Raw genomic sequence first — 19,080 nt, 5'->3', positions numbered from 1 at the left:
CTCCAGGTTGTAACGGTCACAAAAACGTCTCCAGATTCTATGAAGTGCACCCCTGGGACCAGAATGGCCTCTGGCTTGAGAATTAGGGAGAAGTCTCCATTCTCACACTGCATCATTATTGTTGTACAGGTATTTCCTTTATTGTATGTGCAGCATGGGTTAAAATTTTGCTTTCCTCCCTGCTGACGGGCTGGTAAGAAGGCTTGGGTGGGAATGGAAGAAAATCATTATGCAAGTCAGCATGTTCCTCAGAAATCATTCATCTCCCCTGCCCCACCTCCCAATAAAAAAACAATCAAGCTGGTCCATATGGTTAAGAGCAAGTAAATGTTATGAAAATGATTCCTTAAGCCATTTGCCCAGAAATGTGATTGGCTGGAGAGGATATGGTGTGTCTGAACCTCAGGTTGGAAATGAACCGGCAGAGAAGGAGACTGTAGGGAGGGGGGACCCCCAGCACCATGGCTGGACCCCCCATGAGTCCAGCAGAGCCCAAATCCTGGGGTCCCAGTGCTAGGAGAGCTGTAGCAGCAATAAGAACCCCTTCTTCTGGTTTTTATTTAAACAGTGGTGAAAGTCATGAAAAGTAAACAGGGCAGGAAGTATATAGTGAGAAGTACCTTTCTACATCCTACTCCTAAGATTTTCTTGAGAGGCAAATGAACAATTTGAGAACCACTTATGTGGGGATAACGATGCCCAGGGGAAGCAATTCTTTGAAAAGTCGACGAGTCTGAAACTAAAGGGAAGTCAGTTTCCTTTATGAATGTTCCTTTTTCTCCTGATGCTCTTTATTCTCTTATCTCTCCTGCTCACTTTAATGGAAAGCCCACTGACCTTAGAGAAGGTGAGGAAGAGAAGTGTGTTTTCAGTCTCTTTGTTTGTTCAGAGAGCAGTGGTGCCTCTCCCGGCCGCTGACTCTGCACAGACCCTCCTCTTCTGCAGCAGAGGAGGAACCAGGTGCTGCTGGCTTGACTCTCAGCTTCACCGTTTCCCGGCAGTCTCGCCTCTCTGAGCTTCGGTTTCCTCATCTTGAAAGTCTTACGTGTAGGCGTGTAAAACCAGAATGGTTCCTGGCATAGACAGTGATTGCTTAGTAATTATCAGTTATTCTTTCTCTTTGCCACCAGTCTTCTCTTCTCCTTTCAGTAAAGCCTGGTGTTCGATACAGAGAATTGGGAAACATTATTCAGAAGCATGCACAAGCCAATGGATTTTCAGTTGTTCGAAGTTACTGTGGGCATGGAATCCACAAGCTTTTTCATACAGCCCCCAATGTACCCCACTACGCCAGTAAGTACTGTTCAAAGAGTTTGTATTGGCTAACTGTTTATTTAGCAGATCTTTTTTCCCAAACATTTAACAGGACCCACTGTTTTGCATCTATTAGAATAATCTATTAGCTGTTATAAATAGCTCCCCAAAATGTGTATACTCTGCACATATCTTGCTCTCAATAGTCCAAAGCCTGTGTGTTTGGTCACTGTTGGGGGTGGATGGAACAGTTATTCTTTGATGCAGGCTCTTGTCACTTTCAACACATAGCTTTCAGGTCACTTTGGGGGTTCCCTTTCTGATCTTACAGATATTGGGGAGGAGGGGAGAAGCATGGAAGGGTACGCTTGGGAAGTTTTAGTGGGCCAACATGGACTTGGCACAGATCACTTGCATTTACTTTTCATTGGCAGGAATTCAGTCATATGGCTACACTAACTGCAAGGGAGGTAGGGAAATGTGATCTAGCTGAGTACCCTGGAAGAAAAGGAAAATAGTAATTTTGGTGAACAGCCAACACTCCCTGCCACATGTATTCTGACTTCTTAGATGAAATTGATTCCGCTAAGTTTGATTTGAGTTCTTAATACATGTCAGATATTGTGTTCTTTGTTGGTATAAATAGAGGAGAATAGATAAAAGTATCCTTTCCTCAAATTGAGTGCTGTCTGATAGATTAACAAGGACGTGTTGGATGATTAGTCTTACAGAACCTTTTCTCTTGAAGAGATAAGACACACGGGAGTAAGTTTGTTATTTAGTACTGGGAATGAAAGCTGTCCACATTAGGTAACATAAGAAGGAATTTAATAAATATAGAGGAGCCACTGCTATGTAGAGACTTTCATATACCTTCTTGGGCTTAGGTTTGCTCATATATACAATATCAGGGAATGGTACCTACTCTAGAACTGTTACTAGAAATAAGGAAGATCTTGCTTGGAAAGCACTTAAAGTTAACTTTTAGAATGACGATGCTGATGATGGTGATGATTTATGTTATCTCGTTTGTGCATCACAACTCTATGAATAATTTCTTAGCTCTCTTTTTAAAAAGCGGAGTCTGTGCTTGGGGAACTGATTTACTTAAGTCCACACAAACTAGTGAATAAATGTCAGGAGTAGGATTGGTACCTGGGTTCTGTCTGCCTTTCGAGAATCAGTCTTTGCCTTGCTGCCTAGTAAGGATGTAAGCAGTTTGGCGCTGAGTCTTGGAGAAATAAAGAATGAGATTTTGGTTTGCCGGAGAAGATGCGGAAGAGCATTCCACATGGTGGGGAAGCATGAATAGGTGCTTCAGGTTGAGACAGACTGAACAGAGACAGGATAAGTTTGGGCTAAGAGTTACGTGTGAGCCAGAAATGGGCAGTGCCAGATGGAAGATGTCTGACTTCATTTTTAAGGAATTGCAGAACAATTTTTGGCAGAAGAATGGCAAGGTGAAGTTGCTGTTTTGAGAAGATAAATTTAGCAGTGGTGCATGGGATGTATTGCAAGTGTGAGCTAGCCAGGCTTGTCAGCCTAATGCACAGTTGTTTCCGTAAACCCAGGTGTGAGGTGGTAAAATCCAAGACATCAATAGTTGTGATGAGAAAGGGAAACGAGTGAGAAACCTCTGAACAGGAGAAGCTAGAGAAGTCACTTAAGCACAGCATTTGACATAAATCAATAAGGGTTTATTAGCAGACCACAGGGTCCTTTTTATTTCAGCTGGAATTGTGCGCAAAGTAAAAGCTAGCAATAGATAATAGGTAGCCGACTTTGTTCCTTCCTGCTAAGCCCTGTGGTCACCTATTGTGCGTTCCCTTTAACAGTGGAAGTAGCTATTCTGATGACAGTGCTGTGTGCCACACGTGTGCATGCCTGTGTTTTGCGTGTGGAAAAAGTGTGGGCAAGGGAGAATGAAAAAAGCACCCTTACTTGCAGAGTAACAGACTCAGGTTTAGGTATGGCCTGTATGAAGAGAGGCTTTACTTGCTTATTTGAATTTTGTTGGAACATAGTAGATCAGAGTGTTGTGCTAGTTTCCGGTGTGCAGCAGAGCGGCTCAGTTAATGTTGTTGTTTAGTCGCTCAGTCGTGTCTGACTCTCCTGTGACCCCGTGGACTGTAGCCCGCCAGGCTCCTCTGTCCATGGGATTTCCCAGGCAAGAATACTGGAGTGGGTTGCCATCTCCATCTCCAGGGGATCTTCCTGACCCAGGGATCAAACTGGCATCTCCTGCTTGGCAGGCGGATTCTTTACCATTGAGCCACCAAGAACACAGTAAAGTGAATCAGTTATACTTACATCCACTCATTTTTAAGATTCTTTCCCCATGTAGGTCATTGCAGGGTGTTGAGTAGAGTTCCCTATGCTGGGCAGTAGATTCTTACTAGTAATCTGTTTTATATGTAGTGGGTATATGTCATGAAGAGAGATTTTTTAAAGGAAATAAAATTAATGGGAGAAGGAGATACAGGTCAGTGATGATAGTGTCAGCACAGTATGGCTCCACTGGTAGACAAGATGTGCCTCTTGAATTTCATGTTAAGCTGCTTAATTAGAAATAAACAATTCTGAAAAAAGAAACAAGGACCCGTGTATTCTTCATTTCATCCACTTTGCTGTATTTATGAAAAGTCAAGTGTTAATCGGGTTAAAATAAAACATGTTGTGGTCTCTTTAGGGAAACATTAAAGGAAGCTACTGGAGTCTTTGTACAGCAGAGGCTTTTGAATGTAAATGATCCCTTCTTTAACTTGTAACTCCGTATTCCTAAGCAACTGAGTGTGAAACCAGGAAATTGTTGTGTCACTTCCCTGCACGTCCTGTATAAAAGAGGTCTTTGTTAAGATGAGTGCTTATGTGCTTCCTTATCATTGTGGTTTGGAAGTGAAGATGGTTCTGCCCTACCTGAGAATATATATCACGGTAGTTCTGTGAGGCAGATGGTAGAGCAGGTGCACACTTTTGTAGAAGTCCTCAGCAGTATTATCTGCTGTAGTGTAGACACTCAGATGATGTGTTTGTTGAGTGAGCTGTGTTGAGAAACTGAAACCATGAGTCAGAATGAGCTGGGAACTGTAACTTCCTGAAGAGTGAATCAGTGGCTGAAACAGGAGAACTTGGCTTCTCTTCATCAGCGCCGTCCAGTGGAATTATATATGGGGCACATAGGTAACACCAAGGACTTCTCTGGTAGCTGGGACGGGAAAGCATCTGTCGTGGTTACAGTCCAGGGGGTTGCAAAGAGTCAGACACGACTGAGCGACTTCATTTTCTTTTTTACGTCCATGTAATACTAAAACTTCTAGTTGTCATATTCAAAAGTAAGAAACAACTAGAGTTAATTTTATATTTTATTTAATCTATTACATTAAAAATATTATTAGCATTTCAACATTTAGTCAGTGTAAAACAATCATTGCAGTATAGTGCATGCTTTTTTTGTCTTTGAAATCAGCATATGTTTTACATGTACATTCTGACTTGCCACTTTCCAAGTGTTTAGCCTTATGCACCCAGGTGCTGGCTGTATCAGCCAGTACACTTCTCGATTCTTTTATCCATTTTTATTTCTGTGATACTGCACTGACTATTTTGATATCCCCAAGGGCATATGACCAAGTCTATATATGCAGTAAATTGCATGTCATTTGGAGGGAAAGTTCATGAAATTAGAGATAAAAAGTCAAAATTGTTTTTTGCCCCTCAGGTTTTTATAATAATTTAGAAACTCCTGATTTGGAATCTGTAGGTTGTTTATTTTGGCAACACCTAAGATAGTGGAAAGCAGCATGATTGCTGTTCACAAGGAAAGGTGTGCAGGGATGTAAACGTGAGGGTGAAGGTAGAACAAACCTAGGCAGAGCTGTTGAATAGAATCAGCCTGTTGAATAGACCCAGTGGACACGTTGGTCACCATCTGCAAGCTCAGCAATCTTATCAAGAAAGCCTGAAAGCCGATGCTCTCGCCACCTGGTGGTCAGGCAGGCAAAGTGCAGCCAGCCGTTTACTGATGCTCTTAGCAGCTCTTGATTTTTATTCTGAAAGTTAACTCGTTCTCCATTTTTGAGATTGTCTAAAAAGACCTGTACCTCTTTCAAATTTTTGGCCTATTTGGGGAGATGGCAAGTCTGGACACTAACAGTTGAGTTTCTCATGATGATCCTGAAGAATATGTTATTGGCAAACTTGGACAAAATAGGAGGGAGAAATGGAAATTTTGTTTCCAGTAAAAAAAGAAATAATCCTGCCAGCATTAAAAAAAAGTAGGTTAGTGTGCAGGGGTTTTTTTTTTTTCCCTTCCCAAGATAAGACAGTTTACAAAACTTAAAAAAAATGGTACAGTTGTTTCCATGGACTGTGCCCCTACCTCCACCCCCACATTCACACCCACTCCTGTCCCAACCAGGAGATTCGCAACTTCTGGCATAGTCTGAAATATCTTGTTCTCCTTTATACTGTCATACTTGGATAAGTGTGGAACTTTGTTGGTTACATTGCTTTTCTAATCCTGCTATAACATAAATGGAAGTACTTCTGCTTTCATAGAAGTACTAACTACATCTGAAATCCAGTCTAGGGCATCTCTGTATTTTCCTAGAGAAAACATAAGCAAAATGAAGTATGCCTAGGACAGTATCTGCCACAGAGTAGGTGGTTTTCAGAGCACCCCTGTTTGCTGAATGATCTACTTTAAGAAAGAGGAGTCAGGAGAGGAGAAATTCATTAATATAAGAATCACTCATGGGAATGTAAGTTGTGTACTTTTTCCAGGGAAGTGTTTAACAATATGCTGTAGGTTTTTTGCTGTGTTCTGAGATTTTTTTTTTCTTTAATTTCAGAAAATAAAGCAGTTGGAGTGATGAAGGCTGGTCATGTATTTACAATTGAGCCAATGATTTGTGAAGGTGAGGAAAAATGGATGCTGTAACAGTCTATAATTGAATTTTTATTTATGTTTGGTTACTCATGATCAGATTAGTAGCCTGCTCGGTTTTGCTTCATTTCCACTCCCTGTCCCCTCTTGAACTTGATTCAGTATCATGTAGAGAACTGAAAATTATAACTGTTGGCAAGAAAGCAGTACTTTCTCCATGGTAATTCGTCTGCTGTTAGTAGATGCTGAAGTACTTGAATCCTGGTCCCTTTTCATAAAGCTTCTGTCAAAGGGTGTATTGTAATAATTGGTTGCCTCCATCAATCAAAGCAGTGTGGAAATTGTTGCATGTCTTGGTGTGGGTGAGAAAGAGGGGCGAAAAGGAAATTAGAGCCATTTTTTTTTTTTTGAGGCAGATACAGTTATTTAATTCTCCACAACCTATGAGGTAGGTGCTGTCCCCATTATCCATGAGAACAAACTGATTTTTGAAGAGGTTAAGTGTTTAATAACTTGCCCAGAGTCACTTAGCTAGTTATGTAGCAGAATTTGTGGGACTCTAAAGTCATGCATGCGCTGTTCTGCCTCTTCGGGGTCTGGACTTTGGTCAGCAGGTGCCGTCATCACACAGCTGCTGTGGAGAAAGCCCAGCCCAGACATGCTTCGCGCTGGCAGTTTTATGTCCCTGCTGTTGTCGGCCGCTGTGGCAGGCACATGACAGCCATGATCGGGGTCTTGACTCGAGCCCTCACTGAAGCTGTCGGAGTAATAACCGGGGCCTCCTTCACCAGCTGTCTGTTGGGATTCGGGGATGCAGAGTGAGGCGGCAGTCGTTGAGCTCTTGCGTCCTGTCTCCTGTGTTAATGGGGTCCCCTCAGGATCCTTCCAGTCTTTTTTATAACCTAGTCTTCAGAGTGGTACCTCATGACTTCTACCAGATTTTCTTCCTTAGAAGTGAGTCACTAAACCCAGTCCACACTGAAGGGAAGCATTGGAGGTTGTTTTAGAGGCTGCCATCTTAACCTGATCCTTTGTTCCCTTTTCTGTAAAATGGAAGTTACAACTTTTATCTTTGATCTGAATGCCCAGGGCTATGGTAAGAATTAAGTGAGATGATTTGTATTAACACAAAGGTTACAAACACCTTTAAAGGTGTACAAACACCTTTAAAGGGCTCTACAAATGTAAGGTACTGTTTTTGTCACTCCCCAGAAGAACGGTGACCATGTATAAGCAACTGCAAGATAAGTAAGTATGATGGCAGAGAAAGGCAAGGACAGGGAGGGGAAAGTGTATTTTGGTTATGTACCTGTTTTCATGAATAGGCACTTGACTTCCCTGGTGGCTCGGGCGGTAAAGCGTCTGCCTACAATTCAGGAGACCTAGGTTCAATTCCTGGGTCGGGAAGATCTCCTGGAGAAGGCAATGGCAACCCACTCCAGTATTCTTGCCTGGAAAATCCCGTGGATGGAGGAACCTGGTAGGCTACAGTCCATGGGGTTGCAAAGGTTGGACATGACTGAGCAACTTCACTTCTTTACGTCAGAGTGGTGTTTCCTGGAGTAAGCAAGTGACACTGTGTTGAGCTGGTTCAGATAATCATCAAGTTATACCAGATATACTTCAGTGTAACTAAGCTAGGCTAAATCCCAGCTCCATAGTGGGAAGTGTCTAATTCAAAGAGGAATTTCCTCAGAATAGTAGTCAAATATATTTGACTTGACATTAGTAAAGAATCTGCTTCAGTAGATAACAGTAAAATTAAAGAAGTATTAATGTCTTAAATCCATTTGTGGAAAGATCATTCATTACATTGAAAACTATCTATTCATTCATCGTTAGATGGTTGACAGAGCATGAGTTAACTTTCTTTAACTGCCTCATATTTTCTTCTTAAACTGGGATTTAATGTTGCAGAAGTAGGTTACCTCACTACTTTATACTCTGGGATTTGTCTGAGGCAGTAAGATCTAATATTTGGTAAAGAGTATTCAAAATAAAGAATATTATTATTTTTTAACACCTAATTTGGAGACAGGAACATCTCTCTGCGCTAGTTTAGTAGTGTCTGGAATTGTAGAACCTTGTAATTCTGCTGCTGTCTTCCCTGCCCTACATCTCACGCCCATTTTCTCTTTTTCTCATTTTTCTTCATTGTCTCCCAGCTTCTTTCTGTCATTTCCTTTCTAACCCATTCTGCCTCATCATAATTTTTAAATTCTCTTGCCAAGAAACTCCTGTTTCTTTCTCTTTGCCCTCTTTCTGGTTACAGGGCTGTGGCCTACAATATAATCTATTCTCACCGTTTATGTGCCTGCCATTTAAAAGTTACAAGGAATTAAATGTTATAATAAAAGTATAAAAAGTTACCTTATTTCCTTCACAATATACGCTGGCTATGGTTTAGTCAGATGCCAAAGTTATATCAGGAGAGAGCTAAATTCTTTAATGTAGTCCTGGGATGAGTGGTAATCCGTATGTTTACAAAAAGGAAACTGAGTGCCTTTATTTTGGAAACAGCGTCTTCATTCAGTAGTTGAGAAGGATACAAAACGTGAAGTTGTCAAATTTAGACATTATTATTGCTTCATTGAACTGAAGACCAAAATGAAGTTGGAAAGGCTTTAGCTTAAACAGATGACGTGCACAGGAATCTTAATAATGAGTTGTAAAATTAGTTTTCTGAGCTATCCAGGGATAGAGGAGCACCGGCAAGTACAGTTCCCTAGAGTGTACTTCGAAAACGGACTGAGTGGTAGAATTAAGAGATGGTGTTTGTTCGTTTCAGGTGGATGGCAGGATGAAACCTGGCCGGATGGCTGGACGGCGGTGACGAGAGACGGGAAGCGATCAGCCCAGTTCGAGCACACTCTGCTGGTCACGGACACGGGCTGTGAGATCCTGACCCGGCGGCTTGATAGCGCACAGCCTCACTTCATGTCCCAGTTTTAATTTCTCCCGAGACGGCACATCTCACTTATACTTTCTGGCCGTACTCCACATTTTATTGAGAGTACAGAATGGAAGAGGAAATTTTTTTATTACTTGTTTTGTTTTGACTATCGATAAGGAAGGACTACAACATCTGACGTGTCCTCAAGAACTTGTCTTGGGTCTGAAAAGGCCAAGAAGAATAAAGGAAGCATTTCTCAACTCCCCCCACCGCCCCCGCCCCGCCCACAAATCTCTGCACCCCTGTTTTTCTTCCTTGTCCTTTGAGCACTTTTACTTAAACCTGCTTCTAGTTGCTTCTGTCACTGCCACCGCTGGGCCAGCACCGCCAGCTGCTTTCCAGGTGAGTGCTGGAGAGGAGAATCCTTGAGACTTCTGCAACATACGTTGCTCCCAATTTTTTTTTTTAATATTATGTATGTGTGGAAGTATATACGTATACATTTTAAATTCCGTGTATGTAATTACTAAATACTATGTGACCTGGGGTTTGTGCTCATTCTGCCCTGATGGGGTTCTGTGCTGTCATAAACGGACCCATCGTTTGCAGTGATTTAGTTCCCAGCTGGAAATTGGCTTCCCTCCTTCCCCTGCTAATTCTTTACGCTTATAATTGTGCATAAGAAAGCACTTGGTCAGTGAGACCCCAGTGTGGGCTCTGTGTGAGTGAATGTATGTGGCAAAATCCACTTTGGACAAACGTTATCAGGTTTTTAAAAGTCGAGTTTATGGCAGAAACAGCTGTGCTCCAAGCGGAAGCTGGCTGTTGCAGAGAATGACGTTTTTGTAATATGTTGCTATTTCAGACCTCTGTTTGGTAATTATGGGAGGAAAAATGCTCCCTTCCCCTCTCTGTCCTACTTCAAGGGCATACCTTGGAAAGATACTCAGAGAAGGCTGGAGGTTGCAATGTGGAAGTTGGGGAAGAGAGTTCTGAAGCCTCTCCAGCAGGGAGCAGAGTCTGGAAGTACTGACGTCTGGTACAGCTGGTGGTGGGGCGGAAGGACATCTCTGGAGGTTGGACAGTTCCCTTGGAGTAGGGATGCGCTGTCCTGGGTGTGCTGAAATCACACTTCTCTTTTACACAGTTGGGAACCTCAGTAGACATGACCTTCGTTGCCCAGCCTCTGTGCTCCTTTCAGTAGTTCAGTCCCAGGTGGGAGAGTATCCAGTGAAGACAGATCAAAGTCATTGTCACTGGAGAATACTCGATTCCTGGGTATCTGGAAACTGTATGCGAAGGTAATTTGATTCCACTGACATGTCACACTTGTAAGAGACATCTTTCCCAGAGTGCCTCGGACCTTTATTGCTTTAAAGGAATTACGATAATGTTTTCATTACTTTTTATTATTTTAATGATTTAGTAATGTGGCTGAATCTGGTATAGACTTTTGGGGGTATGTGTGTGAAGTTTTTTATCAAACTGTAATATTTGTGAATGGAATGCCTTGCAATATAAATGTTAATATAATGTGTAAAGGGAGATTAAAAAGTTTGAATGATTATTCTGCCACATGGTTGTTAACTTTGCCGCATTTTCTTTGGGATTTTAGAAAGAAGTGGTGGGAATGGGGTGGCTGATTTCACCATCTAAAATAAACACTTGACTATTTGAGTAAAAATACTTTTTAATGTTGAATGACTGTATAAAAATTCCACTCCTGTGTTTAGTTCAGCAGTCTACTAGTAGTATTTGAGATGTAACCATGTTTCTGAGAGTCATTTAAGACAAAGATTGCCACACAAGTAGGGCAGCATTTTCTGTACTGATCATAGAATTAGCGGTGTGGGCTTATTCAGTGTCTACTTTTAGAAAACAAGCTCAAGGAAAAAAATCTTGGTGGGATGGTTTTTTGTTGTTGTTAAAACACCACACTGGTGATGATGCTTTTCTCTGTTTGGGAGATGTAAAAACAGTATGGAGCTCTAGTCTAATTGTATGTGTCTAATTACAAATATTTATTAGGTTTAGATGAGAAAACACCTAGGGTAGTTTTATCATTCTGCCAACTTGTCAAAATGTCAGTGTGGTAACTTTTTATTTTTTGTATTAACTTTTAAAATATTTTTTTTTCCCCTGCCAGTCATTCAGCCCCCTTATAATTTAGAAGGGAAACATGTTTGCATTTTATCTTCCGTTTATGGCTTTTGGTGACAAAATGTGTAAAGGTGAATTAGAACCCACTCACCAACACTTTTGTATCACTTGTCACCCTCATGTCTAAATTGCTAGGAAGATGTTTAGGAGTTTGCCATCTTAGCTGACTTCTGTTTGTCCTGTCATCGCTCTGGCTTTTCACTGAGTTTGATTAAATTCGAGAGACGGATGCTGCACTTTGCTGAAGCCCCCAAATTGTGTCTGTAAGCTATTTCTGCCCCCTTCCCCCACCCCACGCTTTTTTAACTTCTAGCTTTTAATTTTGAAGGTTTTCGAATTTACAGGAAGCTGATAGTGCAGCGAAACACCCATATGCCCTTTCCTGTGTTCAGCAGTTGTTACTGTGCCTCGTCTCGATGTAATCAGCATTTTTCTTTTGAGAGGAATGGCATCGTACTTTATCTGCTGCTGTTGCAGCATCTCTTTTAAAACGTAAGGACGTTTCCTACACGGTCATTGTACAGTTGTCACACCCCAGGAACTGAATGTTCAGAGTTGTCCAAGGTATAGTACGCATTGACACCTGAGTCAGCTTTCTCTAAAGTGTTCTTTTTTTTAAATGCAGAGTGCAAACCCATGGCGTTCAGTTGTCATCTGTAGGTTTTTTTTTTTTTTTTTTTAAACTATAGAACAACCCTTTTCCACCTTTTTTTGATCTCTTATGTAGGCTCCCCCCCCACTCTGCCCACTTATTTTTGACTATCAGCGTTAGCTTATTGATTGTTTCCAAAAGTGTTGTCACTCCTCTGAATGTTCCATATTTGGCCAGTGGAAGCACCTTTAAGCTTATTTATGGGTCATTTTGCTCTACGCCTATCAGTCTTTGGGCATGTTCTTGCTTTTTGCCATATGTTCTAAGTTGGTCATATACTTTTCCTGCCCCAGACTGGGAACTGGCTACTTCTCCAAGGAGCCCTGGTTCTCTTCATGAGGAATGGTATTTGGAAATCAAGATCTGGGTGCTGCTGGGGTGTTAATTGCTCCTTGGCCCTTTCAGGGAACAGAGCCAGGCAATGCATTTTTTATAAATTCATGTTGATGTATGGCAAAAACCATCACAATATTGTAAAGTAATTATCCTCCAATTAAAAAATTAATTAAAAAATAAATCATGAATTCACTCTGTTACTTTGATTTCAAATTTAACACTAGTCTTCCTCACCCTTCCCTGTTTCATATTTGTATTTTCCTTCTCCCATGGTGAGAATTTTGGTTCTGAACAACACTAATATTTACTTATTTGCTTGACTCTACATGACATGTAAAATAATATCAGAATTACAACACCAAAATCACTACCCACAGTAAACCTAAGTGCAAAATTTGTGGTTGCTCCTATTCTTGGGACATATCTCACTAGGAGGGTACTGGTCTAAAAGTTACTTGAAGTAATTCGTTTTGATTCTGCTGTATTCTAAATTTCATAAATCACACGTGTGCTGCTTGTTGCTAAGTTGTGTCTAACTCTTTTGCAACCCCATGGACTGCAGCTCGCTAGGCTCCTCTGTCCATGGGCTTTCCCAGGCAAGATATTGGAGTGGGTAGCCATTTCCTTCTCCAGGGACTTTCCTCACCCAGGGATCGAACCTGCCATCTCCTGCTTGGCAGGCGTATTCTTTACCACTGCACCACCTGGGAAGCCCATAAGCCCATAAGCTATTTTTTAATAATAAATGCAGTGAATCTTGAGGGCAAAACATGCTATAGAGATGGAGGAGATATTTTAGTGGTCTCAGAGTTGGAAACACGAATTGATTGAGATAGTGTGATGCTATGATTTTGTCTACATCTGATGGTGTGTGTTCTCTAGCTACCAGAGGAGCAAAGTGTACCACTTGTAATGTGGATGTATAGCCCATTTTCTAATAGGCTGGGGGAAAAACATATGGATATGGTTTAAGGATATGGTTTTACAATACAGGCTGCATTATGCTGATATTCTAGAAGTTATTAACATGTTTTGCTTTATTTAGAAAAATGAACATCTAAAGAAAGGCAGCACAGGCTCCATGCATTGAAATTCTGTGGCCCCACTTAGTCTCAACTCAGAAGGGTAGGCAGCCTTCTCCTTACCTCTTTTTCCTTTTGGTGCCAAGTATTTAAAAAAAAAAAAGTTTGCATTTGGTTACCTTACAAAGGAGAGGCAGGAGTAAGGTGGCCTTGGCAACTTGCTTTTCATTCTGGGAACTTAAGTGAGCAACAGCAGAGCTGTCATACAGACAGCTCTGGTAATTCTGTGATTATATTAAACTATGTGTCAATATTGCCAAAGAATGTGCCAAAAGTCAGTTTACGTGGAGCACTCAAGAAGGGCTTCCAGGAAAGATTTTCACTTACCACTTATGTTAAGAGTTCAAAGTATTTTAAATAATTTTTCTTGTGCATGTCCAGCCTTTTTACTGTTGCAGAGCTTTTATAACTGTTTCTAACTCCTGGGTGCTTGGCCCTTTTACTAGTCCTCCAGCCTCCTCATCCCACTTCCAACAACAAACACATGGCGGTGTTTACTCCCACACACTTGTAGGCACATTTGCACTGTGGTGTCAGAAGATCCGGAGGAGGCAATGGCACCCCACTCCAGTACTCTTGCCTGGAAAATCCCATGGACGGAGGAGCCTGGTAGGCTGCAGTCCATGGGGTCGTGAAGAGTCAGACACGACTGAGCGACTTCACTTTCGCTTTTCACTTTCATGCATTGGGGAAGGAAATGGCAACCCACTCCATTGTTCTTGCCTGGAGAATCCCAGGGATGGGGGAGCCTGGTGGGCTGCCGCCTATGGGGTCACACAGAGTCGGACACGACTGAAACGACTTAGCAGCAGCGGTCAGAAGATCACAAGAGCAACAAGCAGGACACCAGGGCTGAGTTCTCGAATTTTTTAAACTATTTGCATGGCTAGGAAAAATTTCTGTCTCTAAGGAGGTATCCTATTTGTGCAATGACACAGAACTTAGCAACTGTTTCATTCTATATATAACCTGACTAAAGTCAAATTCACTTTATTTCAGTATTTGGGTCAGAGGTCAACAGAAAGAGTAGAATTTTTTCAAACGTACAGTACATCTGAGCCCTGGGTGGTTCTGAGGAAACAAAATAGACAAGGATAAGAACTGTTAATATTAAGATGTAGATTTGGAAAAAAGAGCAACAGGTATTTGAAAGCAAATTTCCACTGTTTCATCTAGATCTGATTCTTGGTCATCAGGACTATTTCAGCCCCTGTCTGGAGTCGGGGTAGTTTGGTGGTGAATCAGAACTCCTTTCCTGAAGGGAGCATGTGCCTCTTAGCTCATCTCAGTGAGTTCTGTTACAATGGCCGGCTTGGTAAAAACCTGTGTGCTTTAAAAGCCCATTCCCTGCCCACCCCTCCCCCTGCAAAGTAAAAAGCCCATCCCAGCCGCTTTGTTCTTATAAAGTTCCACCAAAAGAAATCTGTATAATGGAGGACTTTGTATGTACTGGTTGACTGTGCCAGTTCACTTCATAAATTGTTTCTTTAAAGATATGATTTTCTTGTTACAGTTCTATGCACTTCTTATTTGAGTAACTGTTTAAATATACTTAAATGTTTTCCAAATATGGCTTGTGGTGTATTTTTTCTAAAGGGTATTTGCTGACAAAGAATCTGACCTTGCATCTTAATTGAAACAAAATTGGTTGAGTAGGTCGTTTTTCCTGGGTCACACAGTATCTCTAGGGCCAAAGAACTGTCAGTTATTTGAAGGCTTTGATCATCAGCCTACTTGGGAAACTGGCAGCCAAGCAGAAGATGTTGTGAAGCATTCTGCACATGAAAATATGCTCCCTTTTCCCCAGGTCAACAAAACGTTTGAGAATCACCAGCTACATTTACTTTTGCTTTGAAATGAGAGAAATGGAAGTAGCATTATGTATAGCCATTTTTAACTTTTACACATTAACTGGCTCCACTGTTAGAAAATTTGGATATAATGCAACTTTGTCCCCTCACCTCAAAAACCTCATCATTCCACACATTCTACTTTATATTAGTCCCCTGTGCAGGTAATAAAGAACTTGTTCCAAGTCAGACATGCCTATATATTTTATGCCCTCTTTTTTACAGTGAACATGACTAGGTGGGTTAAATAGAAAGCAAAATAGCCCAACATGCTGAAAATGGAAAAGCTGGCAAGATTTGAAAAATGCCAAGTATGTGAAAATTTTCAATGAGAAACAAAAAGCTGTTAAAGGTTGGTAGTATTGTAAAATTTTAGATCCTTAAAAATATTTTTCACTTTCATAAAATACACAGTGGAGATGAGCCATTTGTGTTACACCTATATACCATTTATTCAATAAAGCAGTTTAAACATAACTTCAAAAAATTCCCAGTAATACTTCTAAGGTGGCAGAATTCTGTCCTGGTGAAGAGCCAGGACAGATCTGCTCACGTGCACAGTGAATGTTTTTTAGCCCTGTGTTGTCTATGTTCTTCCAAAAATTATTTGGTTCCACAATATACTTAACAGCCTAGGTGCCATCCAAGAGGATGTATTGAAAGGATCTTAAAAGAAATACTTTAAACCTATAGTCCCATGATCCAGGAATCTTCATGGTGATACTGGTTCCTTCAAAGAGGCAACTGTGCTTTCATTCAGGAAATGCTCATACCTGTTAAACTGAATTAGCTGGCTCAAGACTACGTACATGTCACTGTGACAGAAATGAAAAGTAACCTTCCTAATTGGCCAGCTGTTTTACTATCTTAAGATTGCTTTACCTTCTCATATTGGTGAACATAAAATGTCGCCATTCTCATTCATGTGTAACTCATGTATTACAGTGGAAGAATCTTTTAAAAGAATTAGTAGCGCTTCTCCATTATTACCCTCATATGTTCTTTGTTACTGCAATTGCTTAAGGCAGTAAAATATACTTTGTTCCTGGAAGGCTGAGCTAAAACAAACCAGATTAAAGTACGTATCTTACAGCTGGGGTAGGAGCTAGTTTTAATTTCCTCTTCTTCCAGTTTACACAGGACAATGGATTGGAGCCCTTTGGGCCCCTACTGAGTCTCTAGCCCTCTAGGTAAAATGAGAGAAGCTAGATTATACTGCCTTGTCCTTCAAATGCACCAAAGATCCAAAAAGAAGCCCTGACCATAACTGCCATTTTCTATTTTCATTTTGGGAGCAATTAAGCCACATCAATCAGAAGAATTAAAACAAGAAAAAGCACACGCTTTCAATTCAACCAAAGATGTGTATATCGATGTCCTGATATGAAAACAGTCTTAAGATATGTTATAATGTGGGGGAAAAAAAGAGGCACAGAACAGTGTTAATTAGTATTCATTTGTATAAATTTAAAGTATATGTATACATGTTATTTCATTCATAGAAACTTCTGGGAAGATACATAAACTTACCCGTGGTCACCAATTTTAGGGGAGAGAGGGAAATTTAACTTTTCTTTCTCATGTAATTTTCTCTACTATTTGAATGTTCTAACTCTTGCATGTGTTAATGGATTACCGGGATGTTAAGACTATGCACCATTTTTGTTTGCTTCTTTATTCTGCTCAGGGTAAAGAAGCCTAAATGCTACTTAACAACAGCACCAGGAAAACACTGATAGGTTTGACCGTACTAAAATAAAAATTTAAAAATACATTAAAAACATAAAACTTAGAAAGGATTGGCATCTACAATAAAGAAGTCTTAAAAATTAACTCAGAAAAAAATGAATTGATCCAATAGAAAAATGGGCAAAGGCTGTAAAGAGATAGCTTACAAAAAAGGAAATACAGGGGCTCTCACCTGAGATGGCCCACACCTTGTCTGGGGATGAGCTACTCTCTAGATAAACTCTTTTCTTATCTATCACTTTGTCTCTCAGTGTGTTCTTTCTGCAAAAAGACATCAAGCATCTGAACTTCACCTGAAACTCACAACGTTGTTAACCGGCTATACCACAATGCAAAATAAAAAAATGTTTAATCAGTTAAAAAAAGCAAAAAGAACCTGAGCTACATTAAGTCTTGAGACCTGGTGGGTGTGTGATCTCAACTAAATGACTGAAGTCAAGTCCCAGTCAGAGCTGCACAATTTCAGATATTTTTGCACAGCACAGGGAAATATAGCCATTAGTCTTGTAATAACTTTTAATGGAATATAATCTAAGGTAGTCAGAGAAAGACAAATACCTTCTCATGCTTGATGTATTTATTTCCTTCCAACCCCTTTCCTGGATTTTCCTTTCAGATGTGCCCTCTACAGAAACAGATCCATCCTCTACCTGGGTTTCTTCAGTTTGGCACCTCCACTCTTTATTCCCAAGCCTGGCAGGCAAGGAACAAGCAGAGAATCTTCAGGTTAGAGGGGAGGGGAGAAGAATGTTGTCAATACACTGAGATTTCTTTTTTCACTTTGACACACATAATCTTGTCTTTACCGAGACTTGATGAATAAAGGTACTGAAACCATTTACTTCAGATTGGGACTCGGACTCAACCAAAACCCTGCTTGGGACTCGAACAGGACTTGAACCTACATGTCTGGGACTCAAACCCAGTAAAAACCCACGGTACCTGGTTTCAGGACCTAATAAAGCTCAGAAGAAAAAAAAAAAAATGACCAGAAGAATGAAAGACTTCAGTAATTAAGGGAAATGCAAATTAAAGTAATTTCATACACAGGTGATTTATAAAAATTTCCAACCACTTTGAAGAGCAATTTGACAATTTCTAGTAAGGTTTAAAATGTTATCCTGTGATACGCATCCTACGTGACTGACACTGAGCACGATGTACAAGGATGTCCCACCAGTGTTGTTAGCAATACAGAAACAATTTGGGAAACAACTATATGCCATGAGTTGGGAGACAGATAAGTGATGGTCATTCACATAGCTGAATACTACTGCACAGTGCTAAATGAATGGGAGCATCACATACAGCAGGGATTAATCACACAGCAATGAGTGAAAAGGCTGCAGAGTCAGACAGCATCAGGTTTAAAGCGTGTGACAACACTGAAGACTGGAGTTTCCAGGTTGGTATAGTGAAAGGATGGCGACCCGGGTGACAGTGATCAACACCAGATTCTGGATGCTGACTATACCACAGGAGAGGAAAGGCAGTGTGGTCTGGAAGAGTAAAAATGTTAAGATTTGACAAAATAAGTGCTTCGGTTTGGATATTCAGTATGTAAGTGTTTTCCATATACTTGAAATAAATTCACAGAGTGATCAACAACAGAAAACTACCTACTTAAAAGTAGTTTCAGTGATGAATTCTAGTGCTCTCTATGGGCCAGATGCCATACTAGGAACTGGGAATCTAAGTTTGAACAATGCATGGTATCTGCCCTCAAGAAGATAATCTTCAACATCCCTGGTCGTCCAGTGGTTAAGAATCCACCTGCCAGTGCAGGGGACACAGGTTCTATCCCTGGTCCAGGAAGATTCCACATGCCTTGGGGCAACTAAGCCCGTACACTCTATACAGCCTACGTGTTGCAACTCCTGAGCCCACACACCCTCGAGCCTGTGCTCTGCAACAAGAGAAGCCACCACAATGAGATGTCCGTGCACCACCACTAGAGAGAGCTGGTGCAGTAATGAAGATCCAGTGCAGCCAAAAAAAGGTAATCTCACCGAAGCAGATTTTGGTTGACTGGAAAAATCTGTTCTTTAATAATGGGTCTGAGATCCTTAAAAGTTACAAGAAAGTTACCAATGACTGTGAAGACAGCGGCATACACTCACCACTGCCTTGCCTCCTTCATCTTTCCTTTAAAGAATGAAGATAACAGAGGAATCATGAGAATGAATTCAGCATAAAACAGCTGACAACTCCCACACATA

The 19,080-nt window shown here is 40.9% G+C and overlaps 1 protein-coding gene across 2 annotated transcripts in view; it reads left to right on the top strand.

Moving 5' to 3' along the window:
- METAP1 (methionyl aminopeptidase 1) overlaps window positions 1–10,607 on the top strand; it is a 49,154-nt gene extending 38,547 nt beyond the window's left edge. Inside the window, exons 9-11 of one of the 2 annotated variants that reach the window (XM_061164358.1) lie at window positions 1,150–1,293; window positions 6,105–6,170; window positions 8,928–10,607. In XM_061164358.1, coding sequence (XP_061020341.1) covers window positions 1,150–1,293; window positions 6,105–6,170; window positions 8,928–9,091 — 374 coding nt within the window. In that variant the 3' untranslated portion in view covers window positions 9,092–10,607. The remainder of the gene's footprint in view (window positions 1–1,149; window positions 1,294–6,104; window positions 6,171–8,927) is intronic. The other variant, XM_061164360.1, reaches the window with a different exon arrangement.
- The last annotated feature ends 8,473 nt before the right edge of the window (window positions 10,608–19,080 follow it).

Source organism: Dama dama, chromosome 17, assembly GCF_033118175.1.
Source record: "Dama dama isolate Ldn47 chromosome 17, ASM3311817v1, whole genome shotgun sequence".
NCBI classification, from domain to species: domain Eukaryota; kingdom Metazoa; phylum Chordata; class Mammalia; order Artiodactyla; family Cervidae; genus Dama; species Dama dama.
The sequence above is the reverse complement of the archived record's forward strand: the minus strand, read 5'-3'. Positions and strand labels throughout refer to the sequence as shown.